The sequence below is a fragment of the Gossypium hirsutum genome, chromosome A09 (genome assembly GCF_007990345.1).
Source record: "Gossypium hirsutum isolate 1008001.06 chromosome A09, Gossypium_hirsutum_v2.1, whole genome shotgun sequence".
Lineage (NCBI taxonomy): Eukaryota > Viridiplantae > Streptophyta > Magnoliopsida > Malvales > Malvaceae > Gossypium > Gossypium hirsutum.
Window position 1 is genome coordinate 68,358,334 of NC_053432.1, and position 25,021 is coordinate 68,383,354.

Below are 25,021 nucleotides of genomic sequence, written 5' to 3' on the forward strand. Positions count from 1 at the left end.
CATGTTACAAATAAGACTAAAAATCATGAAATTATCATCTCAACTAAAAGAGACAACAGTTTCTATGAAACTATCTCGTAATCTCAGATTGTAAACCAAAAAAACAGCATAGTTTTGTCACTAACTTAGGCATGGTGCTAATCCATCACATTTTCGCTAACCTAACATACACTTTAAACAAAGCTTAATATACACCCATGAAAGCAAGTAACTAACAGATGGAAACAAAAGTCCAGAATTTATATGGCTAAAGAGACGAAAGCTATTTGTGTTTTATAGGGAAAAAAACATATAATCGTTTAACCTGCAAAAAGAAAGAATGCTAAACTATAGCATCTTTTTACTAGTATCAAGCATCAAAGTAAAATCCGAAACTTCTTTGAAGAAAGCCTGTGGAAAATACCTAAATGATTTACATTCAGCTCTAAATTGCCAATTTCTACCTCAACATCTTATACAATTATGTGCTCATAACAGTTTGATTTAATCCCAAAAGTAAGGGTATTCTTAATCCACAACTACACTGATCATCAAAGTCTTAACATTAGTTCAAATGTGTTACAAACATCAGGTCAAAATATGTCATCAGTCCCCATACTTGAATGAAGTTTGAGATTTAGTTCATGTACTTAAAAAGTTCAATGCTCTTAATATTTTTATTTGAAAATCTCAGTCCAACAGCTGTCATTATTGGCACTTTTTTTCAAACTTTACCATCAAAGATACAATCATACCAACTTCAAAAGCAAATCATTATTCATCTATGTTACCACTCTACTATTCTATCTAAATTTAACATTTTGACTTAACCAAAAATTTTCATATCTTTTAAGTTTGATTCACATCTTATCGTCTTCATCTGCCACAAATGTGTCAATTAGATATAACATTAATCACTCAATTTTTTAAAAAATAATATCGAAAACAATTAGCATTATTCATGTGAGTTATAAAAGGATTGGACTTTATTTTCTAATTATCTTTTAAATTTCCAACTTTGATAACCTTAATTATCGAAAAAAGAAAAAAGTGTTGAGAACTATTAAGCTTGACAATGAAGGTTAAATTATGAAAGCTTAAATTTATATCAACACCCATTTCCATTGTCTTCAACCATGCCCTCTTCAATACGAAAGAAATTAATATATATCAAAGTTAGACGGAGATATAATATATTGCATAAACAAAACTATTTATGTATATATATGTTTTTTCATAAAGCGACCTATACAAATATTGCGTCCAGGGAAATAGCAGAAAATAATATACATATCAGACAAAACCAACCAGGTTACAGTTCCATGATTCACATTAGCCAAAAAGGATACAGAAGTTCAGCAGAGGAGTTACGATGGAAAATACTTACCGATTGGTTTCGGTAGACGACGGCGACGCAGCAGAGGGGAGACTCGATGGCTATGCAGCAGATGCACGGGGCGAAGGCGATGGAGGCCGAGATGGGTTGCGATGAACGGTGCGAAGGCGATGGAGGGGATGGTTTGCGATACACAGGGAGAAGGCGATGGAGGAGATGGGTTGCAATGCACAGGGAGATTTGGGGGAAAACTTGCCGATTTGGGGAATTTGGGGATTTTTGAATTTAAGGAAATTGGGATTCAGAATCAGGGCAAACAAGAGGAAAAGGTGTAAGTTTAATTTGTTTGTAATGAAACGACCTCGTTAAAATCGATTTGGGGCAAGTTTACGGCGTTTATATTACAAACGCCAATAAAACTTTTATTGAAACACAGTCGTAGACGGCTAACGGCTATTGAACTTTTACGGTGTTTTATAAAAACGCCACTAAAACTTAATTCACCAATGCGAAACGGCATCGCCCTGGGCAAATTGGTATTGAAAATTTGCGGCGTTTCTAAAAGCGCCACAAAAAAATTTATACCTTGTTTTGAAACGCCGTCGTTTAAGCCTAATGGTAATTTGTTTTTGCAGCGTTTTTTGAAAACGCCACTAAATGTTTAATAGTATAAACTGAAACTGCATCGTTTTGGTCGAATTAAAACAAATTAGCGGCGTTTTTAGGCTAAGCGCCACTAGTTTTTTTTACTCAAACGGTGCCGTTTCTCCAAATTTTAATACATTTTAGTGCATTTCTTTGTTTATCATTTTTTTTAAAAATCTAATATTTTAATATATCAAATGGTTTATATTAAATATTTTTAAATATAAAAGCATTAGTTTATATATATAAATTAATTAAATAAAAAATGATGTTAATTATATCAATAATTGCGTTAATATTTTACAAGATTTAGATCAAAATACAGTTCATGTACACAATTGCACACTAAACCACTTTTCATGTATGCTTTTGAGATTTAACCCATTTTTATCTATATTCTTTTAAAATAATAATTTATATATATTTATCTTCTAAATTAAAATCTAAAATTATAGCCTAAACCCAAAACCCTGAACCTAAAATTGTAAACACTAAACCACGAACACCAAACACCGAACCCTAAATCTCAAACTTGAAACCCCAAAATCATATATACACTATAACCCTTAAACCAACCATAAATCCTAGACCACCATAAAGCCCAAACTATAAACTCTAAAAACTGTTAACCCTAAACCATAATCCTAAACATATTTTTAGGAATTCGTGTGGCCAATGTAAGTGTAGTACAAAACATATATTTTATATTCTTATATTAAATAGTATGGGTATAGTACAAAATGGCATGAATCTCAGTAAAATCCAAATGTTCTTCATTTCTAATAGTATCTTTTCCTTGAACCCTACATCTAGACTTACACTGCCTAAATAGAATCTTAATATATATTACAAGTTCTAATATATAGGGACAAAAGTAATTAAAATAGAATCTTAATGCTTACCAAAATCCTAAAATAAATTAATTTCTTATCATTAATCATAACCCCTAATCCATAATAGCCTAACCTCTAAAACCATGAACATTAGTATTAAAACCATGAACATTTGTATTAAAACCATAAACCCTAAAATTTAAACTCTAAAACATAAACCCAACCCCCAAAATATATATCATAAACCCTAAAACACTAAATTAAACGTAGACATTAAACCTAAAATTCATAACCCTAAACTTTAAAATAACATAATTTTTACGGCGTTTTTACAAAAAAACGCCGTTAATTATGATATATAGCGGCATTTACATAAAACACCACTAATACCTATATATAGCTCAACAAAAGACGACGCCGTTTTCCTCAACAATTTTGCGGCACTTTGAAACAAACGCCGCTAACTCTTATATATTGCGGCGTTTTTAGTAGAACGCCACTAATGGCTCTATAGATACGTCGTCGTCTCTCTGATTGCTTTTGCGGCGTTTTTATAAAAGCGCCGCTAATTCTGATATATGGCGGCGTTTTAAGTAAAACACCACTAATGCCAGTATAGCTCATTAACATACGTCGTCGTTTCTCTGAACACTGTTGCGGCGTTTTCTTAAAAACGCCGCTAATGTTTGATTATTTGCGGCGTTTTTTCATAAGCGCCGCTAAAAGTTATCTTTTGCGGCGTTTTTTTAACAAACGCCACTATATCTCTGACTTTTAGCGGCGTTTTCTTTAAAGTGCCACTAACATATAATTTTAGCGGCACTTTTTATCCAAACGTCGCTAAAAGTCTGTTTTCTTGTAGTGTGATATATAGATTAAGGAATATACTTGGGTGGAGTGTAACGAGATGATAACTAAACCTTAGCCAACTAATTGAATAGTTAGTGGAGCCACCGAAACATATAGACCAATTTAGGTAGTGGAGATCGATAATAGTATCGATCAACGGTTTAAATTAAATATTATTTCTTATTAAGTTTAAATATATCATATTGGTTATTAAAAAATATTATTTTATTATAAAATAAATTTAAATTGTCAAAAGAAAATTGTATTATAATATTTTGTAACAAATATATTTTATGTCGTGTTTGTTTTTATAAAAAAATAACTTTAAAAAAATTATAAAATAATAAAAAATATTTTATGTAAAATCATCCAAACACTAAAAATATCAATTTTTTACCACTAGCTTGGATTTATCATAGTTAAGGTTTTTGGTGAAAATGAAGGTGATAGATACATGATATATATAAAGTAATAGATACATGATATATATAAAGTAAGCATAATGTACAATACACTCGCACGTTATACAAACAAACTAGTATTTGTCTATAAAACATTAATCTTCAAACCAAATTAACTCCCTTTTTTATCGCATCTATAATCTTTGTATTTTTAATCCTACACTATCTTTCCCTCTGAAAATCAACATTTCTCTCCCTTTTTCCGATCGGACGATAGTTCAGAAAGCGATTCGTCTTCCTCCTTTGGAATCGGGAGCTCTCACCTTACACTCGGCGACCCGAACCACCCTCAAACCCGGGAGGGACCGGAGTGAAAACGGTCTCTTTGTTTAAAAAAAAATGGACAGCGGATTATTGTGTTTCATTATTGGGCGATTTAAATAGGCATGCACGATTGATTATTAACCCCAGCTCCTGTCCATTTATACCCTAAATATTTCTTCTCCTCATTACTCAAAAAGCTCTCATTTATTTTCTTTTAATGTTCAGCCTCTTTTTGGAACAATAATCGGCTTTTATTTTTGGCGGTTGATTTTTTTTCCTACTCATTTTTTGTCCTCGATGCTTTGAGTTTAGAGTTTTGCGTTGCGAGCTTTTTCTTTAAAATTTTAATGTTAGGGTTTGTTAACCGGAGTTTCTAGTGTTGGATTTTTCCCGTGTTTAGAGTGATGGATGTTTTGTTTTCTTTGTCCAATTCACGTTTTTCTTCGGCCTTCTTGGTCAGACTTCTCGATTGTTTGGATTGATTTCGAATTTCGATCGTTCTGTCCTGAAATTCACCTGGCAGGTGTCTGAGCAATACTTTTGGCTGATTGATTTCTCAGCTTCTCAGCCAAGCTTGTGAAGCTGCGTTGCATTTCCTCAAATCTCTTTGTATATTTGTCAAAGAGGAGAGTTATTTGCATAGGATTTCCATATGAAATGATGGCATTTTTTCGGAACTATTCAAATGACACAGACGCACACGATGTCTTGGAAGAGAAAAGCCAGGGACAAAGCATTGGTAGGATTCGAAGTTCAGTAGGAAGTGATGATGTGGGTGGGAGTGGGACTTTTTCCGAAAGAGAATTTGATATTAATGCACACTATCAAAGTGACAGGGAGCCAGACGGTTCTGTTAGGCTCCATAATGAAGTGGCTGCTGCTAGCGGTGCTGGTGTTTCAAATTCAAATTTTCAGCCACCGGGAAGAAGAGTAGCTCCTGGAAAATGGGGTTCGACTTTTTGGAAGGACTGTCAGCCTATGGACCACCAGGGTGGATCGGACTCTGGGCAGGATTCGAAATCTGACCACAGGAATTTGGAAGCTTCGGATTATAATTCATCAGATGACAGGGATGATAGGTTGGATTTGGAAGATGATGAGGCGCAGAAAGGCAAGGCTCAAAGGGGCCATTCTGATGTTCCTGCAGATGAGATGTTATCTGATGAATACTATGAACAGGATGGGGAAGAGCAAAGTGATACCATGCATTATACAGGCCTTAGCAATTCTGTTGGGTTAAATACTAGGCCAAAGTCTAAGCCTGCTTCTCTTAGTAGCACTATGTCCAGGAGTTCAAGAGCTTTAAATAACTTCAACTATGATGATGAGGAAAGCAATCATGATGTTGATTATGAAGAGGAGGAGGAAGAAGATGGTACATTATATCTTACCGTATTATTTTCATGTTCTGCCTTATTTCTTATTACAATGTCTCACATTGGGTCACTGCTAAGGTCGAATAAACCAGTGCATTGAACTTGATGAATGATATATTCTCCCATGATTTTAACTATACAACAGTTCTTAGTTAGTCTTGTTTTGAGATGTCAAGTTTTTCCCGTCTTATTTGCAGAAGATGACCCTGATGATGCAGATTTTGAGCCTGACTATGATGCTGCAAGTGGTCATGCTGGGAATCAGGTCATTGATTTGGTTTGCTACTTGCTTTCTGTTTTGATTTTAAATTTATGGTTTTTATTTTCGACACTTCCACACTGTAACTTTTGTGTAATTTTTGAAGGCAAATCTTATCCTATCCATTTTTGTCCCAAGTAAAAAGATAATCATGAAGAAAGGAGGATATATATAAGAAGCTGCATTTAATCTTAGGAATTGAAGCATGTTGGTCTATGTTACATGGACTAGGGATAGAGTGTTGGATATGGGTATCCCTAATGGATGTCGGGCTTGGTTGAATGTGCAATTTGCATAGATAATTATTATTATCGGTTTATGAAAACTATATCTAGTCACCTGAAAAAGCTGTTTATGCTCATAAGAGAGAACTTCCCTCTCTCTCTCTCTCATGTTTGTTGAAAGAATTGTTCTTGTAGGTTTTGAATGATCCTGCTTTTGGTTTTGGGCTACAAAAATGTAGTGGGATGACTGTTGGTATAGGTGGTTATGTTCTGGGCAACTGCTAAGCCAATTGATGAGTTTTAGGATATAGGGAAAAAAGATTCACTTACATTTCTAGTAAGGTTGAATTTAGGGGACTGCAACTGAAGCTGGTAGTTTCAGGAGCTTGCATTTTATCTTTTTGATGAGGACAGGAACAGTGGTTATGTATATGAATTATTTAAATTATGGTCTTACTGCATGGCTTCAAAGGAAATTATGGTTTCGATATTATTCTTCTTGTTAATGTCTACTTAGGTTCTCATTTATCTATTTTGATGTTTGGAGGACTAGTTTTTGTTTTTTGTTTATTGTTTATTTTTTTCTCTCCAGAGTTGAGCATGAACCTTTTGTACATTGGTAGATTGTTTAGAATTGCCTTTTCCTTCATAATTTTTTATTCTAATCCCTTGCCTTGCTTCTGCATTCCATTCATTATTTCACTTCTGACTGTTAAAATTAGGTTCAAACTTCCTGGTACTCTAGTTTCTAGGGGGAATAATGGAGGGGATTTTTTGGAGGATATCTGTTCTTTTATTAAAAATATGTTCTATGGCAATCATTAAGGTTGGTCCATGATGGTTGTGTTTCTTATGCCTTACACCAGCCTAATACTTCTTCCTGCTAATTTAGTTCGTTAAACAGGACAAAGACTGGGATGGTGAAGATTCTGAGGAAGAAGACAATAGTGATGGTGATGTAGATATTTCAGATGAAGAGGATTCTTATTATAGAAAAAAACCTAAAGGAGTGCAACGTGTTAAAGTTGGACTTAGTGTCAAACCCACTAAAGAACATAAATCCACCAATCGACAAAGAAGAGGGAAATCATCATTTGATGAGGATGAATGCTCAGCTGAGGATTCTGACAGTGAAAGCGTCCATGATTTCAAGAGCATCGCTAGAAGTGGTGGAAATCACCGTATAAGTAGTGCTCGTTCTAATACATTCATAAGCATGGGAAGAAACAGTGAGGTTCGTACTTCTAGTAGGTCTGTACGGAAAGTATCATACGTTGAGAGTGAAGAAAGTGAAGAAATTGAGGAAGTCAAGAAGAAGAAGACTCTAAAGGTAAATTCTTCTCATGTTGTTATGGTTATTATTACATACTTTACTATTTTAGCAGGTATGTAACATCTTTCATATTTGATGTAATTGATTGCTTATAAATTGGAATTTCTGATGTAGGTTATCCAAGTTGGTATTTATGGACTTTGCAGATAAAATGTAATAATGACTCTATAATCAGCATTCTGTTGCATATATATTCTGCGTCCATGTTGTATGAACCTTACAATTTTTCCTTGATTAAAAGTTGCTTGACAAGGATCATCACATTTCTGTTACCTTCAATTTGTTTTTTGTTATGTTCTACTTTATTTTTTTAGTAGATTAGTTGGATCTTTCATATTGATGCAACTATTTGATTGTAAATGAACTTGTGAGATCTAAATTATTCAAGTTGTTTTTTGTATGTATTTGACAGATAAACTGGAATATTGACTGCATAGTCAGGCAATCCTTTGTCTCTATTGATTTTTGTCTGAATCGATACTGTTTGCTATTGATTAATGCTTGCATGGTTAGGATCATAACATTCTCTATAGCCTTTGTATCCTAAGCGATTCATATTTTCAGTAGATGAGATTGGAACAAGTAGTATGATACACCTACTCTCCCCAAGTATTTTATTTGGCTTTTCCCTTTTAGCTCAGTTCAACTTACTATTACCAGAGATTCCTTGTTTAAAATGTGTTGACTTTCTAATTCTGTTATTGAGGTTGATCTGGTCCCACTCTTGTTTGTGTTTATGTGTGTTTGCCCTTTGTTTTGGTTTTATGTGTGAAATCTTGAACTTGCATATTGGGGTGGGAAGCGCATGGACTTCGGATACCTGAATGAGAGATAATGAAGGAACCTTGTGAAGCTTTTTTAATTTTTTTTTCCATGTAGTGAATGTGGCTGATTTACATAAATGTGCATCCTTTTGGTGAATTTAAGTCCACAATCTTGAAACATCTAACTTATGATGGTCTTTTAGTAATATTATTATTATTTGAAAATCTAATATTGCTTGTTTAGGATGAAGCTGAAGAGGAAGATGGTGACTCAATTGAAAAGGTGTTATGGCATCAACCAAAGGGCATGGCTGATGATGCTATTAGAAACAGTAGATCTACAGAGCCTGTTCTGCTAAGCCACTTGTTTGATTCTGAACCAGATTGGAATGAGATGGAATTCCTGATTAAATGGAAGGGGCAGTCACATCTTCATTGTCAATGGAAATCGTTTTTTGAGCTACAAAATGTGAGTTATTATTATGTGTATAGTAATGCATATGTCCTTAAGAAGTATTATTTGTGGAGGCTTGTTTCTAGTGCCATGGGTTTCTCTCTCTCTTCCTCTGATTACTTGTGCTTTTTGTTTCCATGTTTGATTTTCCAGCTTAGTGGTTTTAAGAAGGTTCTAAATTACACAAAAAAGGTGATGGACGATGCGAAATACAGGAAGGCGCTGTCACGCGAGGAGGTACGTTGCATCTTAACTTGTGAATTTCTCATTCCAAGTTGGGGGTCGTTTGAATCACTTTGGAAAATTTACTTATTTTGGGTTCTGAATTTATTATATACCCAAATTATTTTGAACAAATTCATAACCGATGTATGTTTGCTCTGTGCCAACTACATGGCTCAATTTTATGGTAAATGGAAAGAAAATAAGCATGCTGAAAGGTATAATGGTTTTGTTGCATATCTTTAGCTCTCTAGAATATGGGCTATAATCAGTATGTGATATTATCAGTACTCTTTTCTTTTTTACTAGACTAATTTGTTTTCACAATCATGGTGGTCACATACTAAGGTATATCATAGAGCTTTGACATTAAGGTAATTTATGCTTTTATTATTATTATTATTATTTTTTTGGGGGGGGGAGGGGCGGGTACTTAAATATGTGGAACAAGTTATTCCTGCCATGGGAAGGAGTGAAAAAGAATTGTACACTTGCATTAAACAGATTATAAGATAAGCCTTCTTTTGGAAGTTGCTTTTTTTTTTTTTGCTTCTGACTTTTTATTCTCTATTACCCATTAGATTGAGGTAAACGATGTAAGTAAGGAAATGGACTTGGATCTAATCAAGCAAAATAGTCAGGTTAGCTTTATTAATTCCTTGTTTCTTTAATGTTTTGGTTGATTTTCTTGGTTGTACTCCTTCAGTTAATTGTAATTGATTTACATGTTCAGGTGGAGAGAGTAATTGTTGATCGAATCAGTAAGGATGCCTCTGGGAATGTGATGTCAGAGTATTTGGTCAAGTGGCAGGGATTGTCTTATGCAGAAGCAACATGGTAACTGTCAGATTACAGTTTACTAATTAAGGAATATTTAAGTGTATCAGATAGGATTCTGTAAATATTTTACTAATTACTATCCCTAACTTTAAGGCTGTTTTTTTAGACAGCATCCCTAGAGTTAGTCTGTTTCCTAGTATAGAGTTTCCTAAGTTAGGCTTACTATGTGTATAAATATTTATGTAATGTCTTATGAATAAAATGGAATAGAAAAAGCCTGTTCTTAACATGGTATCCGAGCCAGGTTTTTAGCTCAAATTCTGGGATTTTTTTTCTTTGTCTGGCAACTTCTTCTCATTCCCGATCAACCCTCAAGCTTGTAGAATTTGTTCAAAAGAAACATGGCTGAAACTGTCAAAACCAGCAACACTGGAGAAGGGAATTCTCAAGAATCATCTGTTGAGTTCAGTAAAGAAGAAATTGAGAAGTTGAAGAATCTGCTGGGATCATTGGAAAAATCTCCTTCAATAGGTACTAGTGGTTTGGTTTTTTCAAGTATATCCTCTTCTCAAAATTCTAAAATCTCGGATATACCCAAAAAAAGTTCTTGGGTCATTGACTCAGGAGCTACAGACCACATGACCCACTCCTCACAAAAATTTGTTTCATATACATCTTGCCCTAGTAGTAGAAAGATAACAGTAGCCGATGGTTCTGTGATCACAGTGGCTGGTCAGGGTGATATTGTTATAAACAAAACCCTTACTCTTAAAAATGTCCTTCATGTTCCAAAACTATTTACCAATCTTCTATCCATCCAAAGAATTACCAAAGACACTAACTGTAGTGTGGTTTTCTATCACAATCGATGTCTTTTTCAGGAACAGAATACGAGGAGGATGATTGGACATGCTAAGGAAGTAAATGGCCTATACTATCTTGAGGAATCCAGTGGAGAAGTTAGTGCTCTGAATTCCTCACCATTACCTTTCATATCCGAATCTATTAAAACCAATAAAAACCAAATTTGGCTCCATCACCTCCGCCTTGGTCATCCATCGTTTAGAGTCCTTAAAATTATGTTTCCTTCATTGTTCAAAGGATTAATTGTTGAAAAATTCCATTGTGATGTCTGTGAATTTGCAAAACATAAACGTACCTCTTTTCCGGTAAGCAATAAAAGAACATCCGTTCCTTTTACTCTTATTCATAGTGATGTTTGGGGACCATCCACTATTTCAAATATTTCTGGGGCTCGGTGGTTTGTATCCTTTATTGATGATTGTACCCGTGTGTCTTGGATATTTCTTTTAAAACAGAAATCTGATGTAAGGTCTGTCTTTCCAACCTTTTACAACATGATCAAAACACAATTTGGAGCTGAAATAAAAAGGTTTAGGTCAGACAATGCCAAGGACTATTTCAATCAGTTTCTCTCACCATATTTCCAAGAAAGAGGCATTATACATGAGTCATCTTGTGTTAGCACACCCTAACAAAATGGTGTTGCCGAAAGAAAAAATGGTCACATTTTAGCTATTACAAGAGCCCTCTTGTTCCAAAAAAATGTCCCTAAACAATATTGGGGAGGCTGTTTTAACTGCTACTCATATGATAAATAGATTGCCTACAAAAGTCCTTGAATCTCAAAGTCCTATGCAAGTTCTAGCAAAATTCTTTCCTGATTTTAGTACTTCAAGTAACCTTCCTCCCAAAATATTTGGTTGTGTTGCCTTTGTACATGTAGATTCTCAAAATAGAGGAAAATTTGATCCACGAGCTGTCAAGTGTGTCTTTCTCGGTTATTCTTCCACTCAAAAGGGGTACAAATGCTATCATCCAGCCACAAAAAAATTTTATGTATCAGCGGATGTTACTTTTGCAGAACAAGAGAATTTCTTTAATCGTCCTTATCTTCAGGGGGAGATCTTATTCACAGAAGATAAGGACAGAGAATTCTTTCTTCTTGACATTCCAGCTAATGTCCAGCAACCAAACACTCACATTTCAGCTCCCGTCCAACAACCTGAAATAGAGCCTAATACACCCAAATCACAAAGAGGGATTCAGGACACTACTCGTCCTTTACTGGTTTACTCAAGGAAGAAGGCACCGGTGCAAGTTTAATCATCTCCTCCTCCTATACAACCCGAGGTAATTGCTGAACCTACTACTGAAACTACTGAAAATTTAGATGAATTTCCCATTGCTATTAGAAAAGGGATTAGAGCCTGTACAAAACATCCCTTGTACTTATTTTTGTCTTACAAAAATTTGTCCCATAACCATAAAGCCTTTCGTACTAGCCTAAATTCTATCTCCATTCCCAAAACTGTATCCGAGGCATTAGAAGATGAGAATTGGAAAAATGCCATGAAGGTTGAAATGGAAGCTCTTGAAAAAAATAAGATATGGGACTTGGTGAAATTACCGAGAGGAAAGAAACCAGTGGGATGTCGCTGGGTGTACACAGTGAAGTATAAATCAGATGGTTCTTTGGAGAGGTACAAAGCAAGATTGGTTGCTAAAGGGTACACTCAAATGTATGGAGTAGACTACCTTGAGACATTTGCCCCTGTTGCAAAGATGAACACTGTGAGAGTGTTGTTGTCACTAGCTGCCAACCGAGGCTGGAAATTACAGCAATTTGACATAAAAAACGCCTTTTTACATGGTGATCTTGAGGAGGAAGTCTATATGGATGTTCCACCAGGATTCGGTCCAAATACAGGACAGGTAGTTTGCAGACTAAAAAAGGCTTTGTACGGACTAAAACAGTCCCCGAGGGCTTGGTTTGGAAGATTTACCAAAGTAATGCTCAAGTTGGGGTATAAACAGAGTCAAGGAGATCACACTCTGTTTGTAAAACACTCATCTTCAGGGGGAGTGACTGCTTTATTAGTCTATGTAGATGACATTATAGTGACTGGTGATGACCTGGAAGGAATGGAGAGTTTAAAGAAATGCCTAGTAAAAGAATTTGAAGTCAAAGAGCTCGGAAAGTTAAAATATTTCCTTGGTATTGAAGTGGCACACTCTCGGGAAGGAATCTTTATATCTCAGCAAAAATACATAGTTGATTTGTTGACAGAGACAGGCAAGTTGGGATGTAAACCAGCAGACACACCCATAGAGATGAATCACAGACTTGGAGATGCACTAGAAGATGCAGCAGTTGATAAAAGTTCATATCAAAGACTTGTGGGGAAGCTCATATACTTGTCTCATACCAGACCGGATATTGCCTATGCAGTTGGTGTTGTAAGTCAGTTTATGCACAACCCCAAAGAATCACATCTTAGAGTTGTGTATCAAATTCTATAGTACTTAAAGGGCACGCCAGGTAAAGGAATCCTATTTAAAAAGGGGGAGAATTTAACCCTTGAAGCCTATACTGATGCAGATTATGCAGGGTCTATGGTTGATAGAAGATCAACCTCGGGCTATTGCACTTTCCTAGGAGGCAATCTTGTGACTTGGAGGAGTAAAAAACAGAATGTTGTGGCTAGATCTAGTGCAGAAGCTGAATTTAGGGCGATGGCTCTTGGAATTTGTGAGCTATTATGGCTAAAAATTATTTTGGAAGATTTGAAGATCAAGTGGGAAGGTCCAATGAAGTTGTATTGTGATAATAAGTCTGCTATCAATATTGCACATAATCCAGTTCAACATGATTGTACGAAGCACGTTGAGGTTGACAGACATTTTATAAAGGAAAAACTGGACAGTGGCTTAATTTGCACTCCATTTGTGTCCACTGATGGTCAACTAGCAGACATACTTACCAAAGGGTTGTCTGGAAAGTTGTTTCAGAAACTAGTGAGCAAGCTGAGAATGGATGATATCCACTTCCCAGCTTGAGGGGGAGTGTCAGATTACAGTTTACTAATTAAGGAATATTTAAGTGTATCAGATAGGATTCTGTAAATATTTTACTGATTACTATCCCTAACTTTAAGGCTGTTTTTTTAGACAGCATCCCTAGAGTTAGTCTGTTTCCTAGTATAGAGTTTCCTAAGTTAGGCTTACTATGTGTATAAATATTTATGTAATGTCTTATGAATAAAATGGAATAGAAAAAGCCTGTTCTTAACAGTAACAATCTAGATTTATAGTTTAATAACATATGAAATTTGTGTCTGTATCATCTAGACTTTGTACTCTTTATCTATTCTTTTTGCATGTCCTGCTTAACACAGCTCCAGTATTTATGATTGTGGTTACATATTTGTTTTATCAGGGAAAAGGATATAGATATTACATTTGCACAAGATGCTATTGATGAGTATAAGGTAACATGTCCTGCAAATTGTGCTTGCACGTGCTTTTACTATAATTTTCTGTAACAGCTACCGTGGCAGTGTTTGTAATGTTTTGCAATTTTTGGACACTACCGCCTAGGCATTATTCAGAGTGATATGGTTGTGACCTATACTTGCGTATCAGTTATTGCAGTGCAATTGCTGGCATGGCCCCATGTTTCCATGTTAGATGTATTGCAGTTAAGCATTATGTTTGATCTTTACGTAGGTCAAAGCAAATGAATACAGGCTGGTGGTACATTGGTCCCTTTCGTCATTAAAAGTTAAAGAGGTTCATGATAGCTAACTTCGGTATTAGAAAATAGGTGGTACATTAACTAAATTACAATTTTAACTCTTATTTCTTATTTAAGGGTGCAGTTGTTTCATGGAAAACAACTTGGTCAATCAAAAATGACTTGCAAGTCAACGGAGAATAAGCTCTTTTATCTGTAAAATGATTTACCCTTTTAAAAAGTGCAAGTCATTTTCTGGAAAAGACCTCTTTTATGGGTAATTTTATTTTTATATAAAAATTAACTTAAATCAAGCTTAATATTATTATATTAATAATATTCTTTTTATTTTTAATTTTAAAATATTAAATAATATTTTCATATATTGTTGAAAAGTATTTAATATTAATATATTGATAATAAATATTTATTACAATTATAAATATATTAATAATAAATGTTATAAAGGTTAAAATATGCCATAAGCCCATGTACTCTTAACAAATTTGGAACTTAGTCCTTGTACTTTTATTTTTAAGAATTTAGTCCCTCTACTTTTTAGATTTGGAAACCAAGTCTAATTGTTAACCTTGTTAATTTTTTTGTCAATTTTGTTGATGTCACATTTTTAAATAAAAACTATCCATTTGGTAGTCATATAACTAAAAAATGACATTTTAATGAACTTGAATTTAACAAAATATTTTTAATAGTGTTAATAATTAAACCTGAATTTTGATATCTAAAAAGTAGGATTAAATTTCCAAAAATAAAAGTACATGGACTAAATTTTAAGTTTACGAAGAGTACAAGGACTTATGACATATTTTAACTTAGTATAAAATATGAATATTTTAATTATATAAATATGCAGTATAAAATATGAATATTTTAATTATATAAATATGTATATTTGTTTAAGTAATGCTTAGCTTGATTTGTCTCTTACAACTCTAATGTGTCAATATGTACTTTGATATATGTAATTTAAATTAAGTTATTATTGAGTTTATATATGACATTGATTATCACAAAATATTATCTTATTATAGAATAAATTCGATTGTCGAAAGGAAATTGTGCTATAATATTTTGTAACAAATATATTTATGCCATCTTTGTTTCACAAAGAACAACTTTTAGAAAATGATTTTAGGAAAACTTGCCAAACTACGGAAAATATTTTATAGAGAATCATCCAAACACCAGAAAATATCATCTTTTCCAAAAATTCAATTTATTTTTCAGAAATTATTTTTCGGAAGTTGTTTTCAATGAAACAAACACAACCTAAATATCTTAAGGGAATGCCAATTACTTTCACTTTTTGATGGTTACAGTCTTCACCATTTTGACATCTTTATTTTCAGTATATTAGAGCTTATTAGATTTTCTAGGAGATTAATTGGCGCTCAATTAGAAGGAAAATGAGGAATTGAGCATTTGTAGTGTATCTTATGACATCACAAGCTGGAGGTTCTGCTAAAATGTTTTTTGGCAACATGTATAAGCCATGTATAGGCCTCGATGTTTGAAACTGAAATTGTACATGACAAGTTGAAATTTATAATGTGTATTCTAATCCATTATCTGTTGTTAAATTTGTCCAGCACTCGCCAGGGCTTCCTGTTACCTTTTTTTTGTTTTAGTTATTCTTGAATATGTAAAATATTTATGGTCATACAAATTCAACTACTTGTCATTCTGTAAACAGGCTCGTGATGCTGCAATGGCTGTGCAGGGAAAAATTGTAGATCACCAGCGTAAGAAAGGCAAAGGTATGTACTACTAATTATGTTTATTAAAGGTTGTCCTACAGCCACTGTCCCTCTATGTTCCCTCTAGAACTCGGTCTTAGTTTCTTCCCCTTTTTTTATTATACTTTTACAGTTCATCATGTAAATGGCTCATTTAATTTGGGTGCATTTTTCATCTTTAGCAAGTTTGCGGAAACTTGATGAACAACCAGAGTGGTTAAGGGGAGGAAAGCTTCGTGATTATCAGCTAGAGGGTTTGAATTTTCTTGTTAACAGGTATATGCGTGTTTCTATTGATTTAGGTTAGGCATTTTTTTTACGGGAAATGATTATCTGAATTCTGAATCCCTGAGCATCTGATATATAATTAATGAATGTTCTTTGTGTTCACATAACAGTTGGAGAAATGATACTAATGTCATCTTAGCTGATGAAATGGGTCTTGGTAAAACTGTCCAGTCAGTATCTATGCTTGGTTTCTTACAGGTAAACCTGGTCTTCTAAGAACAGCTGGGTTATTATTCTGAACTGTATGGCTTTCCATTGATATTTTTATTTTTTAGAATGCTCAACAAATCCCTGGACCATTTCTTGTGGTTGTTCCATTATCAACCTTATCAAACTGGGCTAAAGAATTCAAGAAGTGGCTTTCAGATATGAATGTTATTGTATATGTTGGTACTCGTGCAAGCCGAGAGGTGAGTCCTGTTTTTCTTGTATGTTTGCTTGTTTTATTCAATATATCTGACAAATGGAGTGGGTTTAATATGTTTTTATATGTCACTGTTCTGTCTCCACCCAAAAATACCCTTTTTGTTGATTTTTATCTGCCTACGAAGTTATAATTTTCTGTTAGAACGTCTGTTACTGGTTGCTTTGTATCTTAACTAAGGTGGGTGGTAGTTAAAATATTTTGAACCCTTCCTCACTCCAATTTATTCTTTTTACATTTTTATTTTCTTTTGCTGGCAGGTTTGTCAGCAATATGAATTTTACAATGACAAGAAAATTGGCAGACCTATAAAATTTAATACCCTGCTAACTACGTTCGAGGTAGTTCTGAAGGATAAGGCAGTACTGTCTAAGATAAAGTGGAACTATTTGATGGTTGATGAAGCTCATAGGTTGAAGAATAGTGAGGCACAGTTATACACAACGCTTTCAGTATGCGATATTTGATCCCTTCCTGCCGTAAATAATTATATTGGTTATGTTAATATGATTAATATTGAATGGTGCCTTTCTGTTTTCTCAGGAATTTAGTACTAAGAACAAGTTGCTAATTACTGGAACTCCATTACAGAACAGCGTTGAGGAGTTATGGTATTATTTCTTTTACTTCGTACTACTATGATTATTGGAGATTTTGCCAATTTTAGATGTAGATTTTGATACTAGTTTTTTAGATGCATATAAAAGAAGAGAATCTATCAAGGCTGAAATTTCTTCTGATATCAACTTAATATGTTGCATTTAGACAATGGGAGTTTCTGTGCCTGCTTTTAATTGTTGTTTTATAACCATAGCCTCTTGAGGATAAAATTCTTTTGCCTAACTTTAATCTTGTTAATATTTGTACTTTATAACTTCTTAAACTCCTCTTTCCTCACTATTTCTGGTTGACCGCATGATTATCTTTGTTCTTTTTGTCTCTCTTGCAAAATGTTACTGGGTGGCTGAATAATAGTTCTTTTATTTATTTATTTAAATTTTTAGTAATAAAATGATACCCACCACCAATAATTCTATTCATTTCAAACTTGGAATCTAGCATGGGGAACAGACCTGCAAATCCTTTTTAATTGGCTGATGAGTAATCTTGTATGCTTCTTCAGATAGTTTTTGCCATTATTTTCATCCCTGAATCTTCTTTTGATAGGGCTCTGCTTCATTTCCTTGATCCTCACAAGTTTGAAAGTAAGGACGATTTTGTTCAAAATTACAAGAACCTTAGCACATTTGATGAAAATGAGGTATGCCATTAGAAATTATTGCATCCTTTTGTCATTTTTCCTAGGTTATGTTATATTTTACTTGATCTAAAACCAAAATCTGTATTGAATTTGCTTGTAGCTTGCTAATCTTCACATGGAATTGAGGCCTCACATTCTTCGAAGAGTTATCAAGGATGTAGAGAAATCTTTGCCTCCAAAAATTGAGCGTATCCTTAGGGTTGAGATGTCCCCGCTTCAGAAACAGTAAGAACTATAAGCTGCTTGCAAAGTTATGCATTTTTCTATTGCATCAACACATGAAACTATTTATATTTATGCAGGTACTATAGGTGGATTTTGGAACGCAACTTCCATGACTTAAACAAGGGTGTTCGTGGAAATCAGGTTAGTATCATTTATCATTTCACTGCTTGAAAACTTTACTTGTGCAGCTTTTTGTGGTTTTTGTCTTCTTTCTTCCGTTGTTTGGTTTTCATTTGATTTTACTACCAATAAAAGCATGCAGTATATAGTGAAGGTGAGTATTTTTGTAATTGTTTATAAATTTTTTCTTCTCTTTCTATTATTCTCAAGCAGTGCTACCAATCGTAGAAAATTGATGTAGGTCTTTTCTTTTAAATTGCAGGTCTCACTTTTAAATATAGTGGTTGAATTGAAGAAATGCTGCAATCATCCCTTTCTGTTTGAAAGTGCTGATCATGGTTATGGCGGGGACACTAGCATGAATGATATTAGTAAATTGGAAAGAATTATATTAAGCAGTGGGAAGCTAGTCATACTTGACAAGTTGCTTACCAGGTTGCATGAAACAAAGCATAGAGTTCTAGTCTTTTCCCAGGTTTGTATTGGATTTGGCAATTTGTGTATCCATGTTGTGTTCATGTCCATTTTATTTTCTAGTGTCATAAACATGTTTAAGGTATTATATATATTTTGATATGTTAAGAATTTGTGTTATTAGATTTTAACATTTTCCTGTACTTAGTGTTGTTTGTGTTGCATCCAATATTGTCAGGTCTTACTTTTTCATACTTGTTGGCCACTTGTTTAGTAGTCTTTTACTCTTTTATGCTATTTTTGGGAACTTAGAGGGAAAGGAAATTCAAGGTGGGGTTGAAGAGGGAGAATGAGAGGGTGTGGTTTGCCTTGTTTGGCTTCCTGAATATACTGGAAAGGAAGAGAAAGAAGGTTAATGTGGCACAGCTTGTTTGGTCGAGTATTGGAAAGGAAAGGAGATGATAATTTGGTATATTTTGTATTTGCATCCTTTATGAGTTATAAGAAGAAACCAAAGTTGACATTAAATTGTTGTTCTAAAGCAAAAGCTTTTAATGAGGTAAATAGGTAATAACTCCCCTCCAGATACTCTCTATTGCAGAAAATGGTGGCTTGTCTTTACGAGTATCTCCTAATATCTTCTTGATTAATCCCAATTATTTGAAACTGAACCACTCTTCCTTCATCCCTTCACTTTCCCGGGTACTGTAATTTGTGTATGTGCTAGAATACATATGTGCATCCATACACTTGCACAATGTGTGTGTGTGTTAAGAATTAGTGTTATTGTATTTGTTAATATAGGTAGATGAGTCATTAGGTTTCTGGAAATTATCTAGTCTGAGTTCTTGAGGGAAACAGATAAAGCTGAATAGAGGAAGTATTGTATCTGTATGTTTTATTATGGTTTACTTTATTATCATTTTTTTTCTCTCTTCTAATTCTATATTTCTAATCCCATGATGGATGGGTGTTTAAAGTTGTCCTCTGGATATTATAAGACTGTGCTAGCTGGCCTTTATGTTTTTCGTTGACGATAAGTCTGATTAAGTTTTGCAATCTTGTGTTTTACGTGTCATGTTCTGCAAAATGGTAAAAATTGCCAGATGGTTAGAATGCTGGATATACTAGCGGAGTACTTGTTGCTCAGAGGATTCCAATTTCAGAGGCTTGATGGTAGTACAAAGGCAGAGTTACGACAGCAGGCTATGGATCATTTCAATGCACCTGGAAGTGATGATTTCTGCTTCCTTCTTTCTACTCGGGCTGGTGGCCTTGGTATAAACCTTGCAACTGCGGACACTGTTATAATATTTGATTCTGACTGGAATCCGCAGAATGACTTGCAGGTCTCAAACTTGATATTCTGTTTTCCCAAGCATAATTTTCTATCTTATGGTGAAAATTTAGTAGCCTTGTTTATGCTTACCGTTTTATTTTGCTTCAGGCAATGAGTAGAGCTCATAGAATTGGGCAACGTGAAGTTGTCAACATTTACAGATTTGTGACTAGCAAAAGTGTTGAGGAAGATATCCTGGAGCGAGCTAAAAAAAAGATGGTCATTCACCTTAACCTGATTGAATTTCATAGAATTGGATATTTCCACATATAAGTATTCATCATGTGTTAGTGAAGAGAGCCTAACTTAATTTTCTTGTTAGGCATTTAAAGTTAGTAATTTAATGTGTTTTCTTGCTTGGTGCTTTCTACAGGTGCTTGACCATTTGGTGATCCAAAAATTAAATGCAGAGGGTAGATTGGAGAGAAAAGAAACAAAGAAAGGGAGTCATTTTGACAAGGTAAGGACTTGTCTTGAAGTAATTATTCAAGTATGAAGGCTTTTATGTTTTATATCTGGATTTTGATTGTTGGAATTCACCAACATGATTGGCCTCTTCTTTCCTTAATATATGCTCTTGCCATTCAAGTTTTTAATGCTTTTTGGTCTTTAACACAATTCAAATCTCTTTTACCATTCCAGAATGAGCTATCAGCAATTTTGAGATTTGGGGCTGAAGAGTTGGTCAAGGAGGACAGAAATGATGAAGAAAGCAAAAAAAGGCTGTTAAGTATGGATATAGATGAAATTCTTGAAAGGGCAGAGAAGGTTGAGGAGAAAGTGGGTGAGGAGGAAGGGAATGAATTGTTGAGTGCTTTTAAGGCAAGCAACTTATGCCTTTTTACGGTGGACTTTTTTTGTAATAGGTGTATAGGTTCTTTCTTGTGTAACTGGTTTCTATTTCTTTCATCAAGCTCAGGTTGCTAATTTCTGTAATGCTGAAGATGATGGTACTTTCTGGAGTCGTTGGATAAAACCAGATGCTATTGCACAAGCCAAAGTAGTATCCTGATATTCTTTTATCAATCTTATTCTATGAAAAGTTTCTTGAATGCCTACTTGTACATTTTGAACTTTTATGTTTGTTTCTGACATTTAGTTGGATCCATTTGCCTAAGTTATTCTTTTTTTCCATTAGGATGCTCTGGCTCCTCGTGCTGCAAGGAATACCAAGAGTTATGCCGAGACAAGTCAACCTGAGAGGAGTAACAAAAGAAAGAAGAAGGGCTCTGATTCTCAGGAGCTTCAGGAGAGAGTACAAAAGCGCCGTAAAGCAGAATACTCCGCTCCCTTGGCACCAATGATTGAGGGAGCAACTGCTCAAGTGAGAGGATGGTCTTATGGGAATCTGCCTAAAAGAGATGCTCTGCGCTTTTCTCGAGCAGTAGGTTTCTTGGTCTTCCGGAATTTGTCTGGCATATAAAACATATTTCTCTATTCATCATATTTCCTATGCAATCTTGCAGCATATTACCGATATTGCTGCTATCCACTATCTGGAAACACGATTTCCTTTTTTGGTTCAACTCTTTTACCAAATGTCTACATCCGACGTGGATATGTTCAATTTTTCCTAGATTTTCATGTGTTTGGAGAGTCCTCAGTAGATCATATCTCCATACCCCTGTCTGGATATACATCAGACACGAGTATTTCTAGCAAGATGAAGAGTTGAAGTAACATAAGTACACATTCTTACTACATCAGCCCGTTCCTTCTGATTAGAAATGTCATGTTCTATCCTTCTGCATGTCTTCTCTAATTTGTTGCATTTGCCTCTTCAATTATTGTAGGTTCTGCTGACCGATTTTATGTGTTTTTGTTTTTGAAATTTCCTTTTTCTCCAAAAATCAGGTTATGAAATTTGGGAATGAGAACCAAATCACTTTGATAGCAGAGGAAGTTGGTGGTGCTGTTGCAGCAGCTCCAATTGATGCACAGATTGAGCTTTTCCAAGCTTTGGTTGAAGGATGCAGAGAAGCAGTTGAAGTAGGAAATGCAGAACCTAAGGTTTGTTCTATTAGTTACAAATGGTATTTTGTTTTTTAATTCTTCATTGGCGTGTATCATCCAGTGAAATTGTAGGGCCTTCTGTTATTCTGTTCTTTTATGTGGTAATTACATTCAGGGACCATTATTGGACTTCTTTGGCGTCCCTGTTAAGGCGAATGATCTGTTCAATCGTGTCCAAGAACTTCAGTTGTTAGCAAAGCGAATAAGTAGGTATGAAGATCCTATAAGACAGTTCCGTGTGTTGATGTACCTTAAACCCTCTAATTGGTCCAAGGGGTGTGGATGGAATCAGAGTATGTATATCCCATTTATGCTTTTCTCTGTTCTGGGAATTTAATTAAATGAAAATTGCTGTGGACTTATCATATCTTCTGTTATTGCCAGCAGTTGATGATGCGAGACTGCTTCTGGGAATACACTACCATGGATTTGGAAATTGGGAAAGGATAAGATTAGATGAAAGGCTTGGCCTCACGAAGAAGATTGCTCCTGCTGAACTTCAACACCATGAAACCTTTCTGCCACGAGCCCCAAATTTGAAGGAACGTGCTAATGCACTTTTGGAAATGGTACTCTTCCAATTTCAATATAAGGGAGTGTAATTCTTACAGCTTTGGCTAGAGTAGTTCTTACTGTATTAAAAAATGAATTCATTTTTTTTCTTAATATATGTACTTTACACCCGCTCACACACATTTATATGTATATGTATTTTCTGTTGTGTTTGCTACAGATTCCATTTTTTGAAAATTTCTTGCTATATTTACTTGTATGCAAATATTTTGTTTTTGGTTGAGAATAACCAAACTGCTTTTTTCTTTGACCTCATAAGTCATAATTGGTTTATCTGTGTTACTTGAATTCAGTGTTGGATACAAGTATGTGTTTGATATGAGTATGGTCTGTTTTTTAAAAGCTTTTCCATGTATTTTAAGGATCATTGGAGGGGCTTATATCCCCTTATCCATGTCCGGTGATGCATCAGAAATGGGTACTTCAAGAAAAACAAAGATTTGGAACAAAATGGGTTTTTATTATCAGTGAACCAAATTAGTGGAAGCTTACAAATTTTCTATTGTGCGGTTGATATTTCTCTGATTGTTTAATGCATATACATCAGTGTTTATTGCATGCTGTTATCCTAAGCTTTAAGCTTCTATTTGCTAACTGTCCAATTTAAATTGTCTGGTACTTTCTCCACAGGAAGTTGCAGCAATTGGTGGTGGTAAGAATGCTGGTACCAAGGCTGGTCGAAAGGCTTCAAAGAAAGAAAAGCAGAATACTCTTAATGTATCAATATCTCGTGGAAGAGATAAGAAGGGGAAACCGGGTTCTCCTAAAGTCAATTTTAAAATGAGTAGGGACAGGCATAAGAGGCCTCAGAAAGTTGAACTAGTTAAAGAAGAGGGCGAAATGTCTGACAATGAGGAGGTATATGTGCACTTTAAAGAAGTGAAGTGGATGGAGTGGTGTGAAGATGTTATGATTGATGAAATAAAAACCCTTCGTCGTCTCCAAAGATTGCAGACTACCAGTGCTGATCTTCCGAAGGATAAGGTTTGCCAATCTTGTTTTAGGTTTCTTTGGCATTTGTTAATGGTTTTGTGAACTGAAGTTGCATTGAAAAGTTTTTTTCCTTCCAGGTGCTTTCAAAAATTCGGAATTATCTGCAGCTTCTTGGAAGGAAAATAGATGAAATTGTCTTGGAACATGAAGATGAGCTCTATAGACAAGATAGTATGTGGTTCTTGCTGTTTAATGGTGCTTTCTGTTTATTAGTTTTATCACGTTTTTGCATATGCATTGGATCTTTCATATGCGCATTCACGATTTTAAACATTTAAAGATTCTAGATGTCTGATAAGTCCATTTATTTTGATTTCAATTCACGTTGCAGGGATGACTATGCGCTTATGGAACTATGTCTCTACATTCTCGAATCTTTCTGGTGAGAGGCTGCATCAGATTTATTCCAAACTTAAGCAGGAGCGGGAAGAAGAGGGAGGGGATGGACCCTCACATATCAATGGTGCTATACCTGGTCATGTTGATAGAGACGGTGACCCTAACTACCCCCCTTTGTCACATTCTGTTGAGAAGCAAAGAGGGTACAAGAATGCAGTGGCATATCAAACATCACAACCAATTCACAAAGGCATTGATGCTGCAAAGTTTGAAGCTTGGAAACGACGACGGAGAGCAGAAGGGGATACCCATCCCCAACTCCAGCCCCCAGCTCAAAGACCTACGAACAATGGTATCCAATTGGTAGATCCAAACTCCTTGGGGATTCTTGGGGCAGGACCATCAGATAAACGTCTTGTTAGTAATGAGAGACCGTATCGGATGCATTAAATTGGATTTGCACAAAGGCAATGCTTTCCACGGGGCATCAACTACAGTAAGCTTTTTGTGCTGTGCTGGATGATACTTGAGCCTTTGAATAATGGGTGGGATTCTTTTTTGGGCATGGAAATAAAAGTTGGTATTTAAAGTTGAGTGTTTATGGGTGGATTTAAGGTGTATCCACCAGGCGGGATTTGAATCCATGTAAAAAGTCGGCTGAGCTAAAAAAGGTTTTACTAACATGTGCAGGGCATGCCGGAGCGGCCTTTCCACAATTTTTTCTTTTTACAGTTTCTTTTTGGTAGTGAATCCAGTAATTTGTTTAATTGTATAGCTCAAAAGTGGCAGGAGAAAAAAAAATTGAAATGAATATGCAAGGAAAAAAGTGTACATTATCAGTTTTGAATATTTTTATTTGACAACATTCAAATTTTGTTGGCAATAATAATGGGTGCGAATTTGCTTGCTTTTTTATTTGAAGTTGAGAGGCAGGGGTGGTGTATTTTTGCTTTATAATA

At 34.9% G+C, this 25,021-nt stretch overlaps 1 protein-coding gene across 5 annotated transcripts; it reads left to right on the forward strand.

Annotated features, from left to right (window-relative positions):
- The first annotated feature begins 4,133 nt into the window (after positions 1 to 4,133).
- On the forward strand, positions 4,134 to 24,983 carry LOC107889299 (protein CHROMATIN REMODELING 5). 5 transcript variants are annotated; one of them, XM_041076525.1, is made up of 30 exons: positions 4,134 to 5,742; positions 5,941 to 6,008; positions 7,119 to 7,556; positions 8,568 to 8,792; positions 8,931 to 9,014; positions 9,581 to 9,640; positions 9,733 to 9,836; positions 14,020 to 14,071; positions 16,031 to 16,094; positions 16,256 to 16,349; positions 16,472 to 16,559; positions 16,637 to 16,771; positions 17,046 to 17,237; positions 17,329 to 17,396; positions 17,953 to 18,046; positions 18,147 to 18,271; positions 18,349 to 18,412; positions 18,654 to 18,866; positions 19,912 to 20,154; positions 20,253 to 20,363; positions 20,518 to 20,604; positions 20,787 to 20,966; positions 21,064 to 21,144; positions 21,283 to 21,528; positions 21,999 to 22,154; positions 22,273 to 22,450; positions 22,542 to 22,726; positions 23,361 to 23,714; positions 23,801 to 23,894; positions 24,055 to 24,983. In XM_041076525.1, exons 1-30 carry the CDS (start codon positions 5,025 to 5,027, stop codon positions 24,510 to 24,512), a joined length of 5,259 nt encoding a protein of 1,752 aa, XP_040932459.1. In that variant the 5' UTR covers positions 4,134 to 5,024; the 3' UTR covers positions 24,513 to 24,983. The 5 variants fall into 5 exon arrangements, with proteins under 5 accessions (XP_040932459.1, XP_040932460.1, XP_016669155.2 ...); XM_041076526.1 differs by having other exon boundaries at positions 4,195 to 5,742; positions 5,941 to 6,020; positions 7,131 to 7,556; XM_016813666.2 differs by having other exon boundaries at positions 4,195 to 5,742; positions 22,545 to 22,726.
- Positions 24,984 to 25,021: the final 38 nt, after the last annotated feature.

Bases quoted from the DNA above. Each gene is read 5' to 3' on its own strand.
- LOC107889299 (XM_041076525.1), top strand. From the start codon at position 5,025: ATGATGGCATTTTTTCGGAACTATTCAAATGACACAGACGCACACGAT. The intron at 20,364-20,517 runs GTCATTCACCTT...TGCTTTCTACAG, and splicing joins AGCGAGCTAAAAAAAAGATG to GTGCTTGACCATTTGGTGAT. The intron at 21,145-21,282 runs GTAGTATCCTGA...TTTTTCCATTAG, and splicing joins ATGCTATTGCACAAGCCAAA to GATGCTCTGGCTCCTCGTGC.